Source organism: Apium graveolens, chromosome 1 (assembly GCF_009905375.1).
Source record: "Apium graveolens cultivar Ventura chromosome 1, ASM990537v1, whole genome shotgun sequence".
Classification (NCBI taxonomy): domain Eukaryota; kingdom Viridiplantae; phylum Streptophyta; class Magnoliopsida; order Apiales; family Apiaceae; genus Apium; species Apium graveolens.
The window spans coordinates 175,757,390-175,778,692 of NC_133647.1; the positions used below are offsets into that span (position 1 = coordinate 175,757,390).

General features: G+C 36.5%; 3 protein-coding genes across 4 annotated transcripts; 1 reads left to right on the forward strand and 2 right to left on the reverse strand.

Moving 5' to 3' along the window:
• The first annotated feature begins 9,653 nt into the window (after positions 1–9,653).
• On the forward strand, positions 9,654–14,517 carry LOC141671703 (U-box domain-containing protein 6-like). Of its 2 annotated transcripts, none has more exons than XM_074478029.1 (6): positions 9,654–9,944; positions 10,552–10,629; positions 10,808–10,993; positions 11,421–11,528; positions 11,893–13,067; positions 13,476–14,517. In XM_074478029.1, the coding sequence occupies exons 2-6, from the start codon at positions 10,579–10,581 to the stop codon at positions 14,260–14,262; spliced, it is 2,307 nt and encodes a 768-aa protein (XP_074334130.1). In that variant the 5' UTR covers positions 9,654–9,944; positions 10,552–10,578; the 3' UTR covers positions 14,263–14,517. The 2 variants fall into 2 exon arrangements, with proteins under 2 accessions (XP_074334130.1, XP_074334122.1); XM_074478021.1 differs by having other exon boundaries at positions 9,654–9,882.
• Positions 14,518–14,914: 397 nt separating this feature from the next.
• LOC141722124 (uncharacterized) lies at positions 14,915–16,117 on the reverse strand. Its single transcript, XM_074525026.1, has 2 exons — positions 15,995–16,117; positions 14,915–15,884 (listed from the first exon to the last, which is right to left on the reverse strand). The coding sequence occupies exons 1-2, from the start codon at positions 16,013–16,015 to the stop codon at positions 15,033–15,035; spliced, it is 873 nt and encodes a 290-aa protein (XP_074381127.1). The 5' UTR covers positions 16,016–16,117; the 3' UTR covers positions 14,915–15,032.
• Positions 16,118–16,960: 843 nt separating this feature from the next.
• Positions 16,961–19,004, reverse strand: LOC141722140 (uncharacterized). Its single transcript, XM_074525027.1, has 2 exons — positions 18,634–19,004; positions 16,961–17,536 (listed from the first exon to the last, which is right to left on the reverse strand). Exons 1-2 carry the CDS (start codon positions 18,952–18,954, stop codon positions 17,057–17,059), a joined length of 801 nt encoding a protein of 266 aa, XP_074381128.1. The 5' UTR covers positions 18,955–19,004; the 3' UTR covers positions 16,961–17,056.
• Positions 19,005–21,303: the final 2,299 nt, after the last annotated feature.

A 21,303-nucleotide genomic window follows, 5' to 3' on the forward strand; every position in this document is an offset into this window, starting at 1 on the left:
AATGTGCAGCAGGTGCCTGATATGTCCTAATATTCTCAAGTCTCGTCACTGGTGCTATATGTTAGATACTGCTTCCTGAAAATAACCTAGCACAATATACAAAATTTCACTGATAACAAATCCAGCTTGCAAACAATCATATCCCTCAGATAAACCTTTGCTGTTATCTCCAAAGGTAACCAGGGGGCCAGCTTTCTCAATCCACATTTGATAGCAGGGCTCTATCTCCGGTCATATGTCTTGATGATCCACTGTCAAGAATCCACACTACCGGTTACACCTGTTTAATGCCATGCACTACAAATGGATTAGACCTTCTTCGGAACCCAAACTTGGTTGGGCCCGACATACTTGTAGAACTGTCCTTTGTCAGGCAAAACAACATTTTTAATTTTAATTGGCTCAACTTTCTCAATGACTGAACATTTGACCTTGTAAACAGCCTTAACAAATTTCTGTTTAAGCTTAGGCACAAATGTCTCCTTTCTAGCCTTAGAAGGACTAGCAGTCTTAGACCTATCATGCTTCTTGTTATTCACATGTTGACGAGGAGTAGTCTTATCATTAGAAATATGCTTACCATTAAAATAAGCATACATCATATTAAAAGCATAAGACATACAATTAGAAACACCACATGCTTTATGAGAGTGATTAATAGTAGGCAATTTATGCATGGCAGACATGGCATTTTTGTTATCCAACTCATGTGTGTCTGAGTTAGTCTCAGTTGCTTTCACAACTTTGACTGGAACTTTCGACACACTTGACTTGGAAACAACCTTCTCATTAGCATGATCTTCGGCACGTATTTCTTCCTGAATAACAGAAGAGGTCGCATCAAATGGTTCAGCAATTGATGGTTTATAGAGGGGTTCATCAACATCCTTAAGCACATGTGGTACTTCCCTCCCTTTAGCACAGACACGAGGAGGGGAGTTTATGCCTAATTCTCCAATAGCAACATTGTAATCATAACCTATTCCAGATGTTTGATTAACAGATTGCTTACTGTAGAACTCTTTAGCCTTCGAACAAGAATTGAAGTAGGCTCTAACCTTAGTCTCAAGACCGGTGATCTTGTCTTTGAGAATACTTTCGAGTTTTCTATAACAGTCAACTCTATTCTCTAGAAAAGATACTTGTTTTTTTAATTTGTCTTGATTAATGTGCACAAGTCTTAATTCATTGACCTCTTTCTCAAGGTATGTGATCTGTAAACTTAACAGTTCATTATCACGACGTGCACAATCTAAGTTACCTCTTAGATGATAAACCATTTCAGCATCAGAAAGTTTTACCTCTATTCTTGACGATGAAGCTTTTCCATCAATAGCCATAAGAGCAAGATTTCCTTCATCTTCATCTTCACTGTCAGTATCATCCCAGCTTCTTCCCTTTGCCAGATAAGCCCTTTCAGAGTTCTTTCTTACTTGCTTTGGCTTCCTACATTCTGTGGCAAAGTGTCCCAACTCATTGCAGTTATAGCATCTAATGGTGCTCCGATCAACCATCCATGTTTTGTATCCACCACTGCTGGTGTTAGAGGATGAAGATCCACCTTTCTGGAATTTGTTGTAGTTGGACTTGTACTTAAGCTTGGGATTCCTCTTGAATCTGACATGGGAGAATCTCTTGACAATTTGGGCCATTGACTCGTCTTCCAATTGCTCCAGCTCTTCCAAGGAATAAAAATCATCACTTGATTGATTTGTAGTAGGAGGATCATATTCTGCTACTAACATATTTTCCTCAGCCTTGGAACACTGTACCATTTTCTCCAATTGTTGAGATTGCTGTTGTTGTTGACCTTCAGCTACAAGTGCAATAGATATGCTGACCATTCTATCCTTCCCGTAGACTTCCTTCTGTTGAATCTGCTCTAACTCATAGGTTTTTAACACTCCATAGAGCCTGTCCAAAGAAATCTCACTCAGATCTCTAGCTTCTCTAATGTCAGTGATTCTATGTTCAAGATGAGTTGGCAGTGTTAAAAGGAACTTTTTGTTGACCTCCCTAGGGCTGAGCAAAACCGAACCGAAACCGAAAAACCGAACCGAACCGTGCTAATTCGGTTCGGTCCGGTCCTGATTTTTCAGAAAATTCGGTCTATTCGGTCCGGACCGAATAGACCGAAATAAAATTCGGTTCGGTCCGGTTCTTGTAAAAAATATTTCGGTCCGGACCAAATAGACTGAATAGTCCAAATCATAAATATCATAATTTTATATTATATCTTTTACATATATCTTAAAAATTTTAATCATAAATTTTAATTTATAATTATATTTATACACTTTTAGAACTCTACATATCACCTTATTTTAGTTATATTTTATATTTTATAATTTTTGGTTTAAAATTTTATTATAATTTTATTTTTTTTCAAAAAATTCGGTCCATTCGGTCCAAAACCGGACTGAACCGAATTATTTCGATTCGGTCCAGTCCGGTCCATAATAAAATTTCGGTCCGGTTCGGTCCAAGAAAATTTGATAATTCGGTTTTTCGGTCTATTCGGTTCGGTCCGGTTTTGGACCGAACCGACCGAATGCTCAGCCCTAGACCTCCCTGATTGAATAATATTTCCCATTTATGTTCAGGTTGTTGATCAACGCATTGTACCTCTCAAACACTTCAGTAATTCCTTCTCCTAGATTTGATTTAAAATATTCATACTCAGAGGTTAGGATCTCCAACTTGTTCTCCCTAACTTCCTCTGTGCCTTCATTGATCACCTCAATAGTTTCCCACATGTGTTTGGAATTTTTACAGTTCATCACATGTCTGTTCATCAAGGGATCAAGGGAATCAATTAAAATTAATTGAAGGCTGACATCCAAGGAGGCTTCTTCCTTTTCATCATGAGTAAAATCTTCAGGATCTTTAGGATAGGTTCTGGCTTTGGTGATCACAACATCATCTACTATCACCTCCGGTTCAATAACCATCGGAGTTTTTATCCCCTTCTTTAACAAGTTTAAATATTTGGGATTTGCCACTTGTAAAAACAAGAGCATCTTCTTCTTCCACATAATAATATTCTCTTTATCAAATTGTGGAATTTTAACGGTTCCAACTTTTTGTGAAGTCATTATGAATTTTTGAATGAATAAAAATTCAAGGAGTTGAAAAATCACAAAAGTCTAGGATCTTGATTTGTTCGTTAATCAGAAGGCTCTGATACCAATTGTTAGGTCCTAATGCGTTTGTAGAAGGGGGGTTGAATACAAACGGTACCGAATAATCGAATAAATGCGGAATAAAAAATGTGAAACAGAATTCAAGTTAAATAAGAATATTATTAAACTTGAAAGGTGTTACAACAACTGTATCGATTACAAGGAATTAATCTCAAATTAATTATCACAAATTTAGAATAAATTCGACATGAACTTTTTCTATTTTTGTAATAATTAGAATCAAATGCTAAACATGATTTGAGATTAAGTTCTAGGGATTTTGATCCGCTAGATTGTTACAGAAGAACAAGATAAAGATTTCTAGTTGATTGGATTTAACTTTACAATCTAGAAATTGATCTTGAAGTTTGTAGAGAAGATGAAATATTGTTCTGCTTTTTTTTCTTTTGTTCTCGGGTGTTGACTTCTGTTTGATGTGTATTGGATAAAGAATTCTGTTGCTTCTGCTTCTTTTTATCAAACAGCCGAATATAATGAACTGCAATGACAATCCAATTAGCTCAGCAAGACTTTCGGTAGGACTATCCTTAGAACTAGCAAGACAATCAGAACGAACTAGCAAGACTTTCGGTATGACAATCAATTGTCATACCGATTGTCATAGTAGTTCAAACAGATTGTTTTTGCTGAAAATAAATAGAGTTAAATCCTATAATAATTCTGGTAAGAAAATCCTTTTGAATTAGCATGACTTTCGGTATGACTATTGATTGTCATACCGATTGTCATACTAATACAATAAGTTGTCTTGTTGAATTAAAACAGATTTTTAAACCAATTTAAATTATGAAAATTCTTAATATTAATTCAGAATTAATTAATCAATTAATTTAATTAATCAAATAAATTAATCTTTATAGATATAATTTATTTTCTTAATTAAATTATATGACTTAATTAATTAATAGAGAATTAATACTAATCTTGAGCAGCATCTATTCTTCTGTATATCTTTTGAAAATCACTGAAATATATGAATCAATTCCACCACTTCAATGTTGACACTCGATGTACTGTCTAGTTCATGAGTGACTAACTTCTGTGACGTTTCTTCATGTCTTGACTTTGACACTTTGATTTTCTTCAGATTAAACCCTTGTAATTAATTGATACCCTGACGAGATCTCTGTCACTTGATTAAATCCACAATCTTGATTTACATCACTGAGGCTTGATCAATTTCTTGAGCTTCTTCCAGTGAATTAACTCCTCAAGTCTGTAGATGAACCTTGTTTCTGAATCCTCTGACAGATGTTACTCTGTGAGATCTTTTTGACGGTAGATCCACTATTTACTTATTACATTCTTATTTGAGTTGAGTTGAATCCTCGAATATACAAATATGCCTATGACATATGACTTACACACTCCCTCCTACTGTTGTGGCATTTACCCGATTCGGGCTTCGACTACTTCTTCGATATCTTGGACTCATGGATCTATCCCTTTTCCTTGCTCTGCCTCTCTGGCTTGTTTGCGGAGTCGGCTGCATCCCTGCCAAATATTGTTATATGGCCTTGAACGATTATGTTAAAGTAAAGACATCTGCCAGCGTAACAGGGTCTTTGCCTTGTAAGTGTTTCCAGAAATCCATGCCAACCTTTAACCCTGCTATCAAAAAACTTTTCAAAGTTTCGTCTGAAGCACCTCTTACGCTAGTGGACTCAACGTTGAATCTTTTAAAGTAAGATGTTAAACTTTCATTCTCCCTTTGTTTGACATTATCAAGAGTAGTGACAGACAGAGCATATCTCACGGCTGCTTGGAACTTGGTCAGGAATAAGGTTTTCATTTGGTCCCAAGAAGTGATTACACCTAGTTCGAGCTTTTGAAATCATTGTTGAGCGCTTTCCCTGAAAGTGGCTGCCAAGAGTCGGCATCGGGCCAAGTCTGGGACTTGATACACGTCCATCTCTATATTAAATCGACCCGAGAATTCTGCGGGATCTAAACTTTTGTGGAACCGGAGATCACTAGTTTTATTACGATATCTAGCCGGCAAATGAGTCTCTCTTACCGCTGCAAAGAATACGGAAGAAATTTCGGTCATTGTTGTTACTCTCCCTTCCAGGTGATTGAGAAAACTTTTTGGATCGTCCACATTAAAAGTTCCCACACCGGGGATATTTTGCATGTGAGGTTGTGGACCTTGGGGCAGAAGCGGAGGTAGCACCACTAGGGGAGCATGTTGTTGATTAGTTTTTGGGCATCAGTTCGCCCTCCTCCAGGAATGACTACTACCTCTTGGTTTTTCCCTTGCTCTCCTCCCGGACCTTCTCCTTGACCTCGGTCGTGGCTCTGAGGTGCCCCGCGATCATAAACCTGGATGTCCCTACGGCCACCATTCTTTTCATAGTTATCTTTTCAGCACGGTCGTAAGCGCGAGTATCCCTATAACCACGATAGTTGTCGTGGCGATACCCGTCCAAGTACCTGCCTCGGCCTCTGCCTCTTCCCCTCCACTGGGGTCTTCTCCAACGGTCACTTCCGTATCCTCGACCATATAGATCCATCGTTCTGCGGGGAGGAGCTTTCCCATGGTCGCGGTACCGCTCCTGATTCTCCTCGGGATTCAGGGGCACACACGGTGAACCACGGGGCATCACTTCTTCTCGATCAACATCTTTTTGCCATTCCAACAGTAACATTCTCAAATCATCATCTCCCAAGCGGATCCCCAAGAGATCCTTCAAAGTAGCGAAACCTCGTTGTTCATTTGCTGGGATAGACTCCGCCCGCCGATGTTCATCAAGAGTACGCCCGGATCGGTGCAGGTGAGTGACTACTCGGTTATATGTCTGTGGCACCTCTCGTCCATCAGTATCTTCATCAACAAGTTCAACGATCGGGGTTGTATCATTGGAGTAAATCAGACGTCGCGGCGTTATTGTCACGCGTTCGCCTCCTGGTTTGCCTCGGCCAACCGGAACATCAGTCGTGGGAGCTTTCCCAGGTGCATGAGTAGAGCGGTTACGACAAAGGCCTCTTTTTGTTTTACGCCGCTCCACCGTATCCAACCTCGAGTCAAAGCCGTTTAAGGCATCGCCCATGCGCTAAAGCTGCTCCAACAAATCTGCGTTGCCGATCAGAACTGGTGGCCGGCCACCAACATTCGGGGTGGGACGATTCACCGGAGTAGGAACATAAGGTTCATCATAGCCCTGTTCAAAGCCATCATCAGAGCTTTCTCCATCATAAGAACTTTCATCACGATATTGAGACATATTTCCTCCTAGATGCATATCTTGATTAACCCATCCTTCTAGCGCCAATTTGTTGACGAAAAAATTTGGGAGCAACAAAATTTGAGGTTCGTAGCCAGAAACAAGATCTGTGACGGTGGTTCTTTGTCGGAAAACGTGAACAATAATTGTTAGATTTTATGAACAGTGTTCGTCAGGAAGTATGAACAGTGTTTGTGGTGGTGATTATTGGTGGTTGAGATTGCTTAGGGTTGGTGGTGGTTCCTTTGCGTTCTCACTTCTTACCCCTTGCATTTTACCTACGTATCCCTATTTATAGGGAATCAAGCCAACGTAATTCTTGGGGAACAAGAAACCTAATAGGCTTAGATCTCTTGTCCCGAGGCCCAGTAGGAAACCTACTCGAAACTGTCTTCTACTAGCTTTAGGAATGTCCGTCGATGAGGCCCAACGACAAAGGCCCAAGGCTCGTCCGCGGCTTCGAGACTTCATGGATAAGGCATCTCCCTGGCCAAGGATAACCCTCCGCTACCAGCTGTTTCTCTAATCCGTGGACGCAGGTATAGCTGTGGTTCACCCCAAATATTGGACGCATCCTTGTCCCCCGGATAAGGAGCCCCTACTAGATTACAAGACAAGTGATCCCAAGCTTTTGGGTGCAAAGTGCAGGATGCTCCAAAATCTTCCAACGAGAACACCCGTTGACTACAGAGACAGAGCTCCCAAAACACACACCAAAGTTTACCCCACATCCCCAATGAAGACACTCATTGACTATAGGAGGAGATCTTCCATCCAGGCATACCCCTGGAGATCTCTAACCATAGACACCGTCTTTCTGTGGTTGCATTACAGAAATGAGTTCTTCAATAGAGTACCTGCAGCAAATACGTTAGTAATAATCATCCTCATCTTCCTTGAATCTTTCAGAAAATCCATCCAAACAGTCAAGTTATCACCTCATCAAGTCATTCTTACTACCCTAGGGCGCCCTAAGACCTTCTACTAGTAAAAGATCTGCTCAAAGAACCCCCAAATGTCTTTTTACAACACACAGCGCGCCTTCCTGTTGTCATGAGGGCACACCTTCAATATTCACGGTCTTCATTCAACGAACAACCTTTTAATATATAGGCCACGCCAATTCCCTTGACATAAATGTAACTTTCCTTATTTTATCCTTAAATCTAGGCATTCATATTTCAATTTTGACCACATTATCTGATTTTAACCCAAATATGGTTTATACCAAATTTCGGGCATAACAGTTAGGTTTTAAGATTGTACGTAAATATTTTTATAATTTATTTAACAAATATAACAAAAATCCTATATTTATCGAATTTCCGAGGATATGACAGCATCTCCGGCCCATGCAAATCTCCCAACAATATCTTATTATAGATGAGAATATTACCAAGATTGATTGACTATATTTACAGAATCAGTATAATTTTTTAAAATTATTTAATTTAGGAACATCTCCAATGATCCAACTTTTCAACTAAAAAGTCCCTGTGGCATACTATAATTATAAGTATAGAAATTATCTATAAATATCACATCCTACAGTGGTGCAAAACTATTAATAAAAATTTAAATAATCGATTGATGTTGGTCATATTTGTGAAACCCATGGTGACCCTGTAACAATATGTCAAATTATTTGGTTAACATGTTAAAATAAATCATTCTATTTATAACAAACAAAAGTAATAATTATATACTATTTTTAAAATATAGCTGATTATTATAACCAACTATACTCAAATACAATCTCTTATAGATTAAGTATAATTTTAGATTATTAATATTTTAATTATTTAACCAACCATTATAATCAACAACCATCGAAGATGCTCTAACTCTCTCAATTTTTTTTATTTATTTTCACTAATCCACCTCATTTCACGTCAATATGTAATTACTTTTTGCTTGCTTATAATAAGATAATAAAGTTGATGAGATTATTACCTCATGTAACCTTTTCTGAGATCTATCTTATTTTCGAAAGTTATGTATGCACGTTTAATTAATAAATTGTTCACTTCCCTTATAAGTTATAACATATATCGTTAATGAATTTTTCTATTTTGTGTTCATTAACACTTACTAAGAATTAATGTTTAATGAAGTGTTTCCAAAATATTGGGGGATAACTTATTAATAATGGACCCGTGCACAAAAATTTGCACCAATAATTTTTTTACAATTTATCTATCACACTTTATTATCATGTGCCTCTTGGCACACTAGACAAACGATCTTTAATTATTCTATTTTCTTAGAACACATGCACTTGATCCTGCATATTTCAGGTGTTATCTTTATATTGATTTTTTATATTATGTCATTAAATTTTATTCTTTTACAATAATAAATTATTAATTTTTAAAGTATAGCAAATAACTATAACTAATATTAATAGAACAAACACACCTTTTCGTTAATTATTAATTTAAATTATTTTAATCAATTATTATACAAAACATGGTTAAAGGTGCTGTAAGTTCACGGATAAAATGAAGACTGGAGAGTGACAGAAACTGTAGTTATATCCATTAAATGACTCCTCATCCACTTAAAGACAAACTAATAGGTCGGCAAGCGTCGGCCCATTAATCTGGCTCGCACCTCACCTCCGCGTTACATTACCTAAATTTAACTGTTCAACTAGTTTTATTAAAATATCTTTTTATCCAAAATCTCACTCATCCTCTCCACTTTCAATTCTCTCTTAATTTTCTTTCAATAAAAAATTATCTTAATTTCATTAAATTAATACCAACACCATACATGACCAAACAAAATTTAAAAAGAAAGTTTCATTAAATCAAGTTCCCCCACTCATCTTATCAAAAGCTAAATTAAGTCCCAAATTATAGGAGAGAACATCACAAACTTTTGATTTTTATTATAAATAATTAAAAACTACAAATTTTTTATCTGGTAGTTTTTTTTAAATTACAGTTACAAATAAAATGACATCCCAAATTTAATCAAACACAATATTTAAATATATATAATTATTTTTATTAATTAATTATATATTTACGAGCCGAATTCTTGATCTTTTACAAATTGAGATAAGGTCTCAACTACCGCATCTGTCCAATATAAATTTATTATATTCAAGCCATATTTATTTAATAAATTAAAATTCACAAGTGAAGGAAGAAAGCTAGGCTTCGTCTCATACTCTATTTTATATTTATATTACTTGCCATTTACGCCCTCTTATTTCCTTTTTTCTCTTTTTGTAAATAAAGCAGATAGATACATCCCTACATACATATACACACACTATACATAGATCCAACACAAGGAAGGAGAAGTGGTGCCATTAACATGAAGCTCACTTTTACATTTTTCAGAGCAAACCCAATTAATATTTCCTCATCAACTTCTCTTATTCACCTTGTTTCATGAACCCTACCTTTCAATTACTTACACTTACATACACAATTATATTTTTTGTAAGTCTTGAAATCCTTAACCTTCTACTTCATTTCATCAAATTCATTACTTTTGCTTCTGGGTAATGTTGTTTTTCTATTTATCTTTGCTTTGTTTGTATAAAGTTTGAATCTTTGTGTTACTTGTTTGTCTTCTTGCATTTTCTTGATTTATTTGGTTGCTTCTTTAAAGGTTGTTGCTTTATTTTGTTATTTGTTTCTTTTATTGAAATTCATGGTCTCCATTGTTTTTAATATGCTTTTGAGTGGGTAGATTAGGCCATTTAGATCTTATTGACAAGCCCTTTTTGGTGGGGTGGGGATGGTGGGGGGAGTTGATTAAAATTTGTGTTTTTTAAGCTTTTGATTTTACATTTTTTTTTAAAGTTTGTGTCTTTTATTGCTACATTTTGAAATTAATAGTTTGGTCATTTGGTGATTTGGTAATTAGCCACTGGACTTTTATTGTTAGCTTTGATTTCAATGATTTGTTGATGTCAAGTACTGATTGTCTTTGTATTCTTTCATGACTATGTGTTTAGATGATATGGTTATGCAATTGCATAGATAGATTTGTTTTAGGACTTTATTTGTTAACTCGAAGTGACTTGTTTTGTTTCATAAATGATCCAACATCGTGAATGGAAGTTTTAATTTTGCTAATTTTGTTGAAACATATGAAAATTATAGGTTTTGTTTGCGCTGTTTATGTGAATCATGGATGCTGCTGAGGTTGAAGAACATTTATTCTCAATTGGAGAGCCAAAGGTACTCAATGACTCAATCCAATTTCTATAGTTAAAAAATGTGTTATTTGCTCTATATTTTGTTTTTTAAGACATTACTAGTAGGTATAAATTTTCGTGCATATCGTTTTTACTTCAATTTTTGTAATTATTTTAGTTTCTACTATATTGTATTGACTATTTTTACATTGCTTGCGCAGCTACATGGAGGGATGTGCAAGATTCTCTCTGGAGTATATAGTAAAGTGTTGGCCATTTTTCCTGATCTAGAGGCTGCTAGGCCTAGGAGTACATCAGGTATACAGGCTCTATGTTCTTTGCACATTGCACTCGAGAAGACCAAGAATATTCTTCAGCATTGTTCTGAATGCAGTAAATTATACTTGGTAAGAACCTTTATACTTGTAAACTTGGCGTATGTATGTTGCATATACATAATCTTACAAAATAATAGAATGTTCTGTTTTGGGATTTGTACGTTGAGGAGTTCTTGGGAGTTTTCGGGTATAGCTTATGCTGCTTTGAGGTTATTGCATTAGAATGTGTAACATGAAGATAAAATGATGTGAAACAAGTTAGACATGTGCCTTTAGAGGAATGAATGAGTAGATGAGGTATAACACCAGAAGCATATAACCGGGTTGCACTTATATGTCATGTCTCAATTTGAGAACTGGAGCATTGATATTGATTATTGGAGTAAATTAATATAAATGATTGCGACAGGATTCGTCTCTCTTTGTTTGTGTCTGCGCACATGTTTATCTATATTATATATCGGCATTCTAAAGTAGAACCATTTTAAACATGCAGGCTATAACTGGGGACTCCGTCGTTCTAAAATTTGATAAGGCCAGATGTGCTCTTGAAGATAGTCTTAGGCGGGTAGAAGATATTGTTCCACAAGCTATCGGTTGTCAGGTAATGTTTGTCTATACGTTCATCTCTTTCGCATTCCTGCGTACACCTGTCTGAGGCTTACAATTACCTAGAACGACTCAATTAATCATAAGGTTATGCATTAGCTGGGGCATTTAAATGTTAACAAATTTCTTTAAATGCTAAATTTTAGAACACTTAAGTGCTATCATTCGAAAGATCAGTTATAATACTTATATTATATTACACTTGTGTTTGTTATCCACTCTAATGTTCTCATGGTACCAAAGCTATTTGCAAGCTGTCAAGTTTAGGAATAATCTGGAATCATATTTTAAATCCATGTTTAAAGTAGTAAACTATTTTATGGAGTCTCAATGTCTCATAATAGTTTAACATGTTCCAGATTTCTGAAATTCTAAGTGAGATTCAGAGGATTGACTTCTCACTTGATCCAACGGAGAAACAAGTTGGAGATGATATAATTGGATTGCTCCAGCAAGGCAAAAAATTCAACAATAGTTGTGGTGATACAAATGAGCTAGAAACATTCCACCAAGCTGCTTCAAGACTTGGTATTACTTCTTCAAGAGCAGCCCTTAGGGAGAGAAGGTCTTTAAAGAAGCTTATAGAGAGAGCCAGGGTTGAGGAAGACAAGCGGAAGGAGTCCATCGTGGCTTATCTCTCACATCTTATGAGAAAGTATTCAAAAATATTTAGAAGTGATTTCTCAGACGATAATGATTCACAGGGTTCAACACCTTGTTCACCTACTGTTCAGGGGTCTTTCGAGGGATACAGTGGCCCTGATAGCAACGGGCAAGCCTTTGAGCGGCAACTCTCTAAAATCAGTTCATTCAATTTTAAGCCAAACTTCAGGAGATCAGGCCAAGTGGCTGTTCCTCCCGAAGAATTAAGGTGTCCAATATCTTTACAGCTCATGTATGATCCAGTTATCATTGCTTCTGGGCAAACATATGAAAGAATTTGCATTGAGAAATGGTTTGGTGATGGACACAATACCTGCCCAAAAAGTCAGCAACAGCTCTCTCATCTTTGTTTGACTCCTAATTACTGTGTTAAGGGTCTGGTTACGAGCTGGTGTGAACAGAATGGAGTTATTATCCCAGATGGCCCCCCCGAGTCCCTCGATCTTAACTACTGGAGGCTGTGTTTGTCGGATAGTGAATCTGCGGACTCAAAATTGTTAGAAAGCTCAGGTTCCTGCAAATTTAAGGGCATGAAAGTTGTTCCTTTAGAGGAAAGTGATATAATTGAAGAGGCTGAAGAAAATGAACAAGAGAATGTTTCTGCAGCTGAGGATGAGGTTAATGTATTTGGTAGATATGGGGAGTTCCTGACTATCTTGGACAATGAGAAGAACTTAAGAAAAAAGTGCAAAGTTGTTGAGCAGATAAGGCACCTGCTGAGAGATGACGAGGAAGCTAGGATTTATATGGGGGCTAATGGTTTTGTAGAAGCATTAATGCGTTTTCTAGAATCTGCCATACAAAAAGGGAATGAAATGGCTCAGGAGATTGGAGCTATGGCTCTTTTTAACCTAGCTGTTAACAATAACAGGTATGTTATTAAGTATTTATAAATGTTTAGACCAGGAATTCATTTTTTTAATTTCTGGACTCTTTTTACTTACACAAATAATTCACCATCCAGTCTTGTTCAATTAGAAAAGGGAGTAGAATTACAATTTTTTTTGGGTGCGGGTCAAAAACATTTACTTATGTGCAAAATCTAGCTAGTGCCTTAACTTGCATAAGCAAATTTCACATTGCCAGTTAACTAACTATTGTCTTTGAAGGTCTGTGAAGTGTAATATATGCTATTGTGCAAATCTAGCTAGCGGCTAAAGTTGTACAGCAAAGTTCATGTTGCCAGTTAATCATTTAGTTCCATTTGTTATTTAACCACTATCTTTGAGGTCTGTGAAGACCAAAGTGTATATAATTTAGTCTGTATTTGTCCTCGCAGAAACAAGGACATGATGCTGGAATCAGGAGTACTTCCATTGATTGGGAACATGATGGGCAGTTCCAGTTCTCTGTCGGCAGCAACAGCCCTTTATTTGAACCTTTCGTGCCATGAAGAAGCAAAATCTATTATTGGCTCGAGTGAGGCTGTCACTTTTTTACTTGATGTCTTTCAGGGAGAAACTAATCCACAATGTAAGATCGATGCGTTGCATGCTTTGTATAACCTTTCCAGTCTTCCCTCCAATATACCTCATCTCTTATCAGCTGGCGTCATCAATACTCTTCAAGCTTTGATTAAGGATTCTAATGATCGCACATGGACCGAAAAATCCATAGCTTTGTTAATAAACTTAGCATCTACCAAAACAGCAAAAGATGACATCATATCATCACCAGACCTTATAAGTGGGCTCTCAGCTATATTGGACATTGGCGAGCCTATTGAGCAGGAGCAAGCTGCAGCATGTCTTCTGAATTTATGCAATGGAAATGACAAGTGTTGTCAAATGGTTCTTCAAGAAGGGGTGATACCTTCACTGGTTTCTATATCAGTAAATGGAACTTTGAGAGGACAACAGAAGTCTCAGAAGCTTTTGATGCTGTTCCGGGAGCAGCGGCAACGGGAACAGCCGCCAGTTGAAGTTGATGACATGGCTGAAAGCAGTGAGATGACATTTCCTCCTGAAGAATCGAAACCAGTATACAAGTCGATTTCAAGAAAAAAATTGAGCAAGAATTTGAGTTTCTGGTGGAAGAACAAGAGTTTTACAGTATACCAGTGTTGAGACCGTTATCTTGTTACTTTGTAAATTTCTGAAGCCTCAGCTTTTCAGGTTTTGCCCTTGAGTTTAGATGTATAGTTCATGTAATTTATGGATTTTGGTCAGTCTTACCTGTCTGTAGTCTAGGTTTACATATATGCCCAACATAGTCCAAGTCTTAGATGACAGCTCAAAGCTAATCTATAGGCACTTGGACTTTAATGTTGCTGTAAATGGTAGTGATGAAAATGCAGATGAATTTTCCACTTATTTCCCTTATTTGCATCCAAATCATATTCCCTTATTTGCATACCAAATCATCTTCCAACAGTTTATCTTCAGTGTAATAAACCTCTCTGGTTGGGAAGTTTGAGGCCAATAGTTTGAAAAGTTTGAGGTTAAAAGTTTAATATCTGTGATTGACATAATTACTTGTTTTAGCTTACAGCTTACTTGCTGATTCACAAGCAGTAATATAGAGCCATGAGCCTTGTTTATTTTTGCTTTCGGCCATTTTTCAGTTTTTCACATCGACATGCAATGTTTATAATTCTATTAGGTGTTATCGAAAAACACTTGATTTTGTCACACTTTCCTTGCATGCAAGTTTTTGAAGTAATTTAAGCTTTAACATGGAATGCAAGCAGGTACCCTGCAATGGACATTAAATCCTTAATATAACATAATGTCTGGTTCCAGGAGCAATGTAGTGTATAAGATGTAGTAAATATAACATAAGCTTTCCTACCAAGTACAAGAACACTTGTGACATCATGCACAATACTCACTCTTACCTATGTGAATGTAAAAGAACCTGCAGGCAACGAACTTGCTTTTGCAGGGTTCATGTGCCAGCTAGTATCAAATAGTTCCATGATCGAATCTTCTGTTGCAATGTTATCGTCACTTCCAGTTCCTGCATTTTCGTCGTTTTCTAAAGCTTCTTCTGTGCTATAATAACTTTCAAGTAAATCTTGATCAGCTGCACTCTCTCTTTTTCTTCCGAACAGTTCTCTTTTCCCCCTTTCAAAAATATCTTTGTAACTTCCCCTCATACCTGTTAACATTCCAACTGTTTTTCCCTCCTTTGCATCTTTAAAATGATCAGTATTCAGTTGTACCAATCTCTCTGAGTCATCACTGAAACTATCACAACTTACATCAACCATAATATCCTTCTCCCTCATATAAAATGAAATCCTCCAATGAGTGAATATCGATAGTAACAAGTTTATGCACGAAATTAGAGTGGTCAATGCACTATCGAGAAATGGGATTCGCTGTATAATCATTGGAAAGGTACAGATGGTGCTATCAAGCTTTTCTGGAAGAGTTACTGCAGTGTCAATAAACCTCTCAATCTTTCTGAATAAATACGTTGATGGCGGGTATTTGTTTTTTAGAATGTTTGCGAGAACTCTGATATGATCATCAATAAAGGCCAGCACTACTAGCAATTCATACTGCATTGCATAGATGAATGGAAGTGCTGGTGCAGTGAATCTAGCAATCCTTCTCGTCGTCCATCCTATACGTCCTCCATTGTCTTGAGCTTTTGTACAGGCTTTCTGCATGATTGCTAAAAATGTAACTCCTAAAGGGTGTAATACTCCACGCCTGAACAGAACTTCAGTCTCTGCCGTGGCCTAACAAATTCATGTAAAACTATGTAATGACAACATTGATAGAAATCAAAGACCATAAAATTTGTTTTTGCAAGTTGTTATGTAAGAGGCAGGAAATTAAAAGATCATACCGGTGGTTCCCACGATGCCATAACCTTTAAGAAGGCCTATGCTTATGAAGAAATTGACATGAATGTGTAAGTTAAATATGTACAGAGTGTGTGTGTGTATGCAAGGGTTGTGTAGGTAAAGAAATGAACCAAAATCAGAAGAAAAGAGCAAAGGGTAAGGTAAAGAAGAAATGAAGTATAGAGATGCATGTACAACTTTAAGTGTGGCACCAAGTGAGGAAATGGTTGGCTCTCAGTTTATTCAGCCGAGATGCATGGCCTAATCATATTCAGGGCTTTTAATATTTGGTTGTTATATTTTGATGTATATACTCTTCCATTCTACATTAAAAAATGCTAGATATCCAAATTATTTTTGCAAAATTTTCCTGGGTTGATATACATATCATAACATTCTTAATGATAGCACGGGTCACGCGTGTATTCATATGCGTTCCCAAATCAAAATTTGACATGTATTATCCACATTATTTGGTAAATATTTGGGAAAACTAGTATCGCTCATTTTACATTTTAAAAATGTTTAAGTACCTGAAAACATTATCGAAACAGTTCCCAAATATTAAGTTGTCATCGTGTTATAATTACTCTCCCATAAATGAATCGGATCCCTCGTACATTGATGTAAATCCCGCTATTAAAAAAATTACACATGTAATTCGGGAAAACATTTGAGATCATCTTCGAGGTATGTATCATTAATCTTTACAATTTTACTTAACAATTCTACCGATATTAATATAGTACAAGTCCTCTTGAGGTTTTTTTAATATGTAAATTGAAAAATGTATAATTCGTAATTCAAAACTCATGTTATCCGGCCCAACATACACTTCATCTATTGCTACTTGGGCGCAATGAGACTCTGAGTGTCTGACAGTTTGTAAACAGAATCAAAATTATTGACAGTGATATGCCAAATGCTAATATCAGTTAACAATTCAACAATTTTTTTACAGAGCGTTCCTAAAATAATAATCAGTTTTTAATAACAATCTTCTGGGGCTCCAAAAATTAGTATACTCCACTAGGGATGTGATAAGAATCAGTTTGAAGAATAAATCAGTTGAATTCCAAATCCAGCTTGGCCTTTTTGTCACTTGGAGTGCACCCTAATCTTGTTGCTAAGCTCTCTAAGCGGAACCAATGGTTTGCTAAAAAGAATCTGTCAATCAGATAGCTCATTGGTTTCAAATCCTTCCTGTTAACGAACACGCCAAGTGAATCTAGGTATAGAAGTTGCTTGGATTTTTTCAACTTCTTAAAGATCACTTCGGGTGTAAACTCCAAATCCTTTTCCATCATCTCAACGAATCTCAAGCAGTTATAAGTCTTATTTTCTTTAAATCCATGGGCCACAAATATGTCTGCAATTTTGGGAATGTACCTCATTCCAAGCCTCAATCCAAAACTTAAATGGTCATCCTTCAAATCTGTAAGCCCGCCATACTTATCCACCTGATACTGCCAAAAAATCTCTTTTGTATTAAAATTCCTATTCAAACAAGGCCAATAGATGTCCATCAGTTTCATGTCATGAACCTGTTACATCAACACGAGCTTAAAAATAAAAACTTTGACCTTAAACCAAAACCATAATTCATGAACAAATTACCATACAAACACAAACATTGAATTGGACTAAAAATACTAATTACCAAGAAATTAAAAGATTGGTCTAACAGTTACAAAATCCTACCAAAAATCATATTATCTACCTTGACCAATTTATCAATTTATTAATTTCTACACAAAACAACAATGCAGTGAGTAAATAAAATTTGCTACTTCCATAATCATAAGTTTTGAATCACTGCAATCACTCCCACCGTTACTTCGGTAATCATAAATTTTGAGCCACCTAACATACGAATTGAAACGATCACTACCACCGTAACCTCCACTACTTCACACTACCCTCGTAACCTCCACTACTTCACACTACCCCCGCCCTGCCATAACTAGAACCTGGAACCGCATTACATACAATCACCACTAGGTCCATAACCTCCAACACCTCCCTGGCCATATGACCACCACAGAGTAGCCAGGCGAGGGCTCTCCCCAGTAACCACCATAGTCCCCACATCTCCCACCCAAGTCCCCATACAGCCCCCTAAATCCACCTCAACATCCACCAAATTCTACGACAACATTGTTATACATATTCGCTCGAACCATTAAACAAACAATTAACCAAATCAATAAATTATAACACCAAGAACAGAGTGGATGGTTAACTGTAATTTCAATGTCTAAAATACAAACCACCCCCTCCTAATCAAATTCTAGACTACAGCTGTTACTCCCATCAAGACAAAACAGAGATTCATCAAAATAATTTTCACCCAAAGTCATAAAATGGATTAAGAAAAGACATATTATCTAATTACAAAAATGCAAATTATCTAAATCAAGAAACCAAACAAACAAATAACTGGAAATGTATTTCGAAACCAATCATAATTAATCTGGAGAATGACATGTATGATGTATACGTGATCTTCCCCAAAATCAAGAACATTATAAGTATGGTAAGATCATTAAATAATAACACTTTTCACAAGTTATAAATATGTTAACTTTTCTTGAATCATAAAATAATTCAAGAAATCAAATACAAACATAAAAACTTTTACCTTTATATCAGAATTTCTCCTTTTCTTGACGTTTTCTCTGCACAGGACAGCTACAGACATCTTTCCATCTTGGACATCAATGGTCACTCCTTTAACACCATGAATGCAAAATCTCGGTTCCTCTTCGATGGCGTATATCATGTCTTTGAGGGGCCTAAAGGACTGTTTGTGGGTCAAACTGAGTTTGTAGGCAGGGATAGATTGCTTCTTGGGCAATGGTAATGATTTGGGAAGATGGGTTTTTTGACTGCGAGATTGAAGAAAGTCAGACCATTTCTTCCGGGAGGCTTCGTAACTCGAACCAGCTCTACTAAGATTCATGTTAAGTTACCAAGAAGATTAATCAAGATGATTAATGGGTAGAGCGGGGGTGTTTCTTGTGTGTGTATAGATTTTCGTAATGTGTGTATTGCCGCTCTACTCTCTTGAGGAGTTATGATTTGTATTTATACACCCCGCCTGAATCCTCATAGATTTTAAATGAAATACGAATATATGACCGTTACGTTAAGAGTAAATTCTTTATAAAATCATAATTAGCTGAAATATTTTTTTCGCTGCATCATCACCTAAAAGGCTAAAACGGACTTCCATCGACTTGCTAATAAAATGATCCATTTTCTTTTTGTCGGAATAAAATGAACTAATTAAGATATTCGGGGTACTTGTGTGAAAATGAATAAATTCAACTTTTCCTTAATAATTCAACAAATAACAGAGCCAAATTATTTTTAAAGCAAAATATTCGATTTCTAATGTTAAGAGCATTTAAAAGTATTCGAGTTCATCCTGGCCAAAAAACTAATTCAAGAGTTCACATATATTTTATACGTACGATTTAAATATATTAATTATATATTATCGGCTCCCGGTCCCCGACAATCATATAAAAGGGACGGTTTTCACAACATATACTCTTTAAGCCGTCCTGATTCAAAAAAATCTCCCTCATATTACAGTATAATAACACGGTATGCAAAATTTACAATTTTACCTACTCTCCTATATTGGGATATTATACCGCAGTATTTACATTTTTTTAACCTTCAAACTCGATGGACTAAGAACAATCGAGAGGGGAGCGTGTAAGGAGCGAATAGTGGGCGACATCATTGATTTACACTTCAAATCGTGGAAACGAAACTCGACAGTGTCGATTTGTTCACGTTATTGAGGTAACACTACTAGAAGTCTGTCAATAGACATCGGTCCTTAGACATCGGTTGCTCAGATGACCAATGTTAAAGTTTTTTTAGACATCGGTTATTTTAAAACCGATGTTACTGCTTATATTAGACATCGGTCGAGAAAATAACCGCTGCCTATAGTTATTTTTCAAAAATGAGAAACATTAGTTAGACATCGGTTTTCTATAGAACCGATGTCTTTGTTTTATAGACATCAGTTGTATTTTACAACCGTTGTCGATGGTTAACTTAAAAAAATTAAAAAAAACACGCGGAAACTTCCCCCCCTTTATTCCCCAAATATTCCCCCCTTAACCAAAAAAAATCCAGTTTTCCCCTAATTCTTTTTCTTGTCTCTCTCTCTCACTCTCACTCTCTCTGCTCTCTCTCACTCTCACTCTCTCTACTCTCTCTCTCTCTGAGCTCTCTGGTTCTTTTTTTTTCTCTCTCTCTCTCTCTCTCTCTCTCTCTCTCCTCCATCTCTCTGCTTCTCCCTCTCTCTCTCTCTCCCTCTCTCTCTCTCTCTCTCTTCCATCTCTCTCTATCACACACACAACATATCAGTTGATTGCAAGTATATAGGGTCTCAATTAAACCCCAAATTGAAGAACACCTTCAATTAATCAAATCCCATCTACGAGAAACCCTAATTTCTGAATAGGTTTGTTTGTTCAATTAGGTTTGTTTGTTCAATTAGGTTTAATTTGTTCAATTAGGTTTGTTTGTTCAATTAGGTTTTATTTGTTCAATTAGGTTGTCTGGAGAGGCTTTTGAGGACGAGACTGGAGAGGCTTTTGAGGACGAGGAACTCAAGAAATCCAACAGGTCACTCAATATAAATGAGGAAGAAGGGAAAGATTTTAAAGGGGATAATGGCACTGTCGAGAATTGCTTCCGCTACCAAAACCAACGCCGCCCCCTCTCCGTGTCCCTTTCGTATGCCCACCAGAAAGCCATCTCTCTCCACTCGTTTATTCAGGTACTAATTATTACACACACTCTTGCCTTTTATATTATGCTATTACGTTTATTATTTACACACAGTGATGATATTTATGTGTATTTTGTAGTTGTCCGGTTGAAATGAGTTCGATGCAACCCTATCACACGACCACTGCTTCTGCTTTGATGACTTCTATGCTTACGCTTTCGAGAGTCGGTTACGGTTGGCTCCCCGAAGGTATTTTCTTTTTTTTCATCCTTTTTTGGTGAAAATAGGTTTATGTAGTTTGTTTCAATTTTCGATGTTAAGGATAGCTCTTGCGTGTTTCAGCAATAAGAACTTTTTTCGATAGTTATTACTATATGCTCATTCGTGATTTGGAATTGGAGTGCGTAGCTTAACAGTTTTTGATGATTCTGTGTAAATGTGTATGTTTGTGTATGCTTATGTGTGGTGCCCTTTTTTAATAATTTTGAATTGGCTTTTAAAAACACGAATTGCTATATCAGCTCTAGTAATTGTTGGAGGCCATGTCACTAG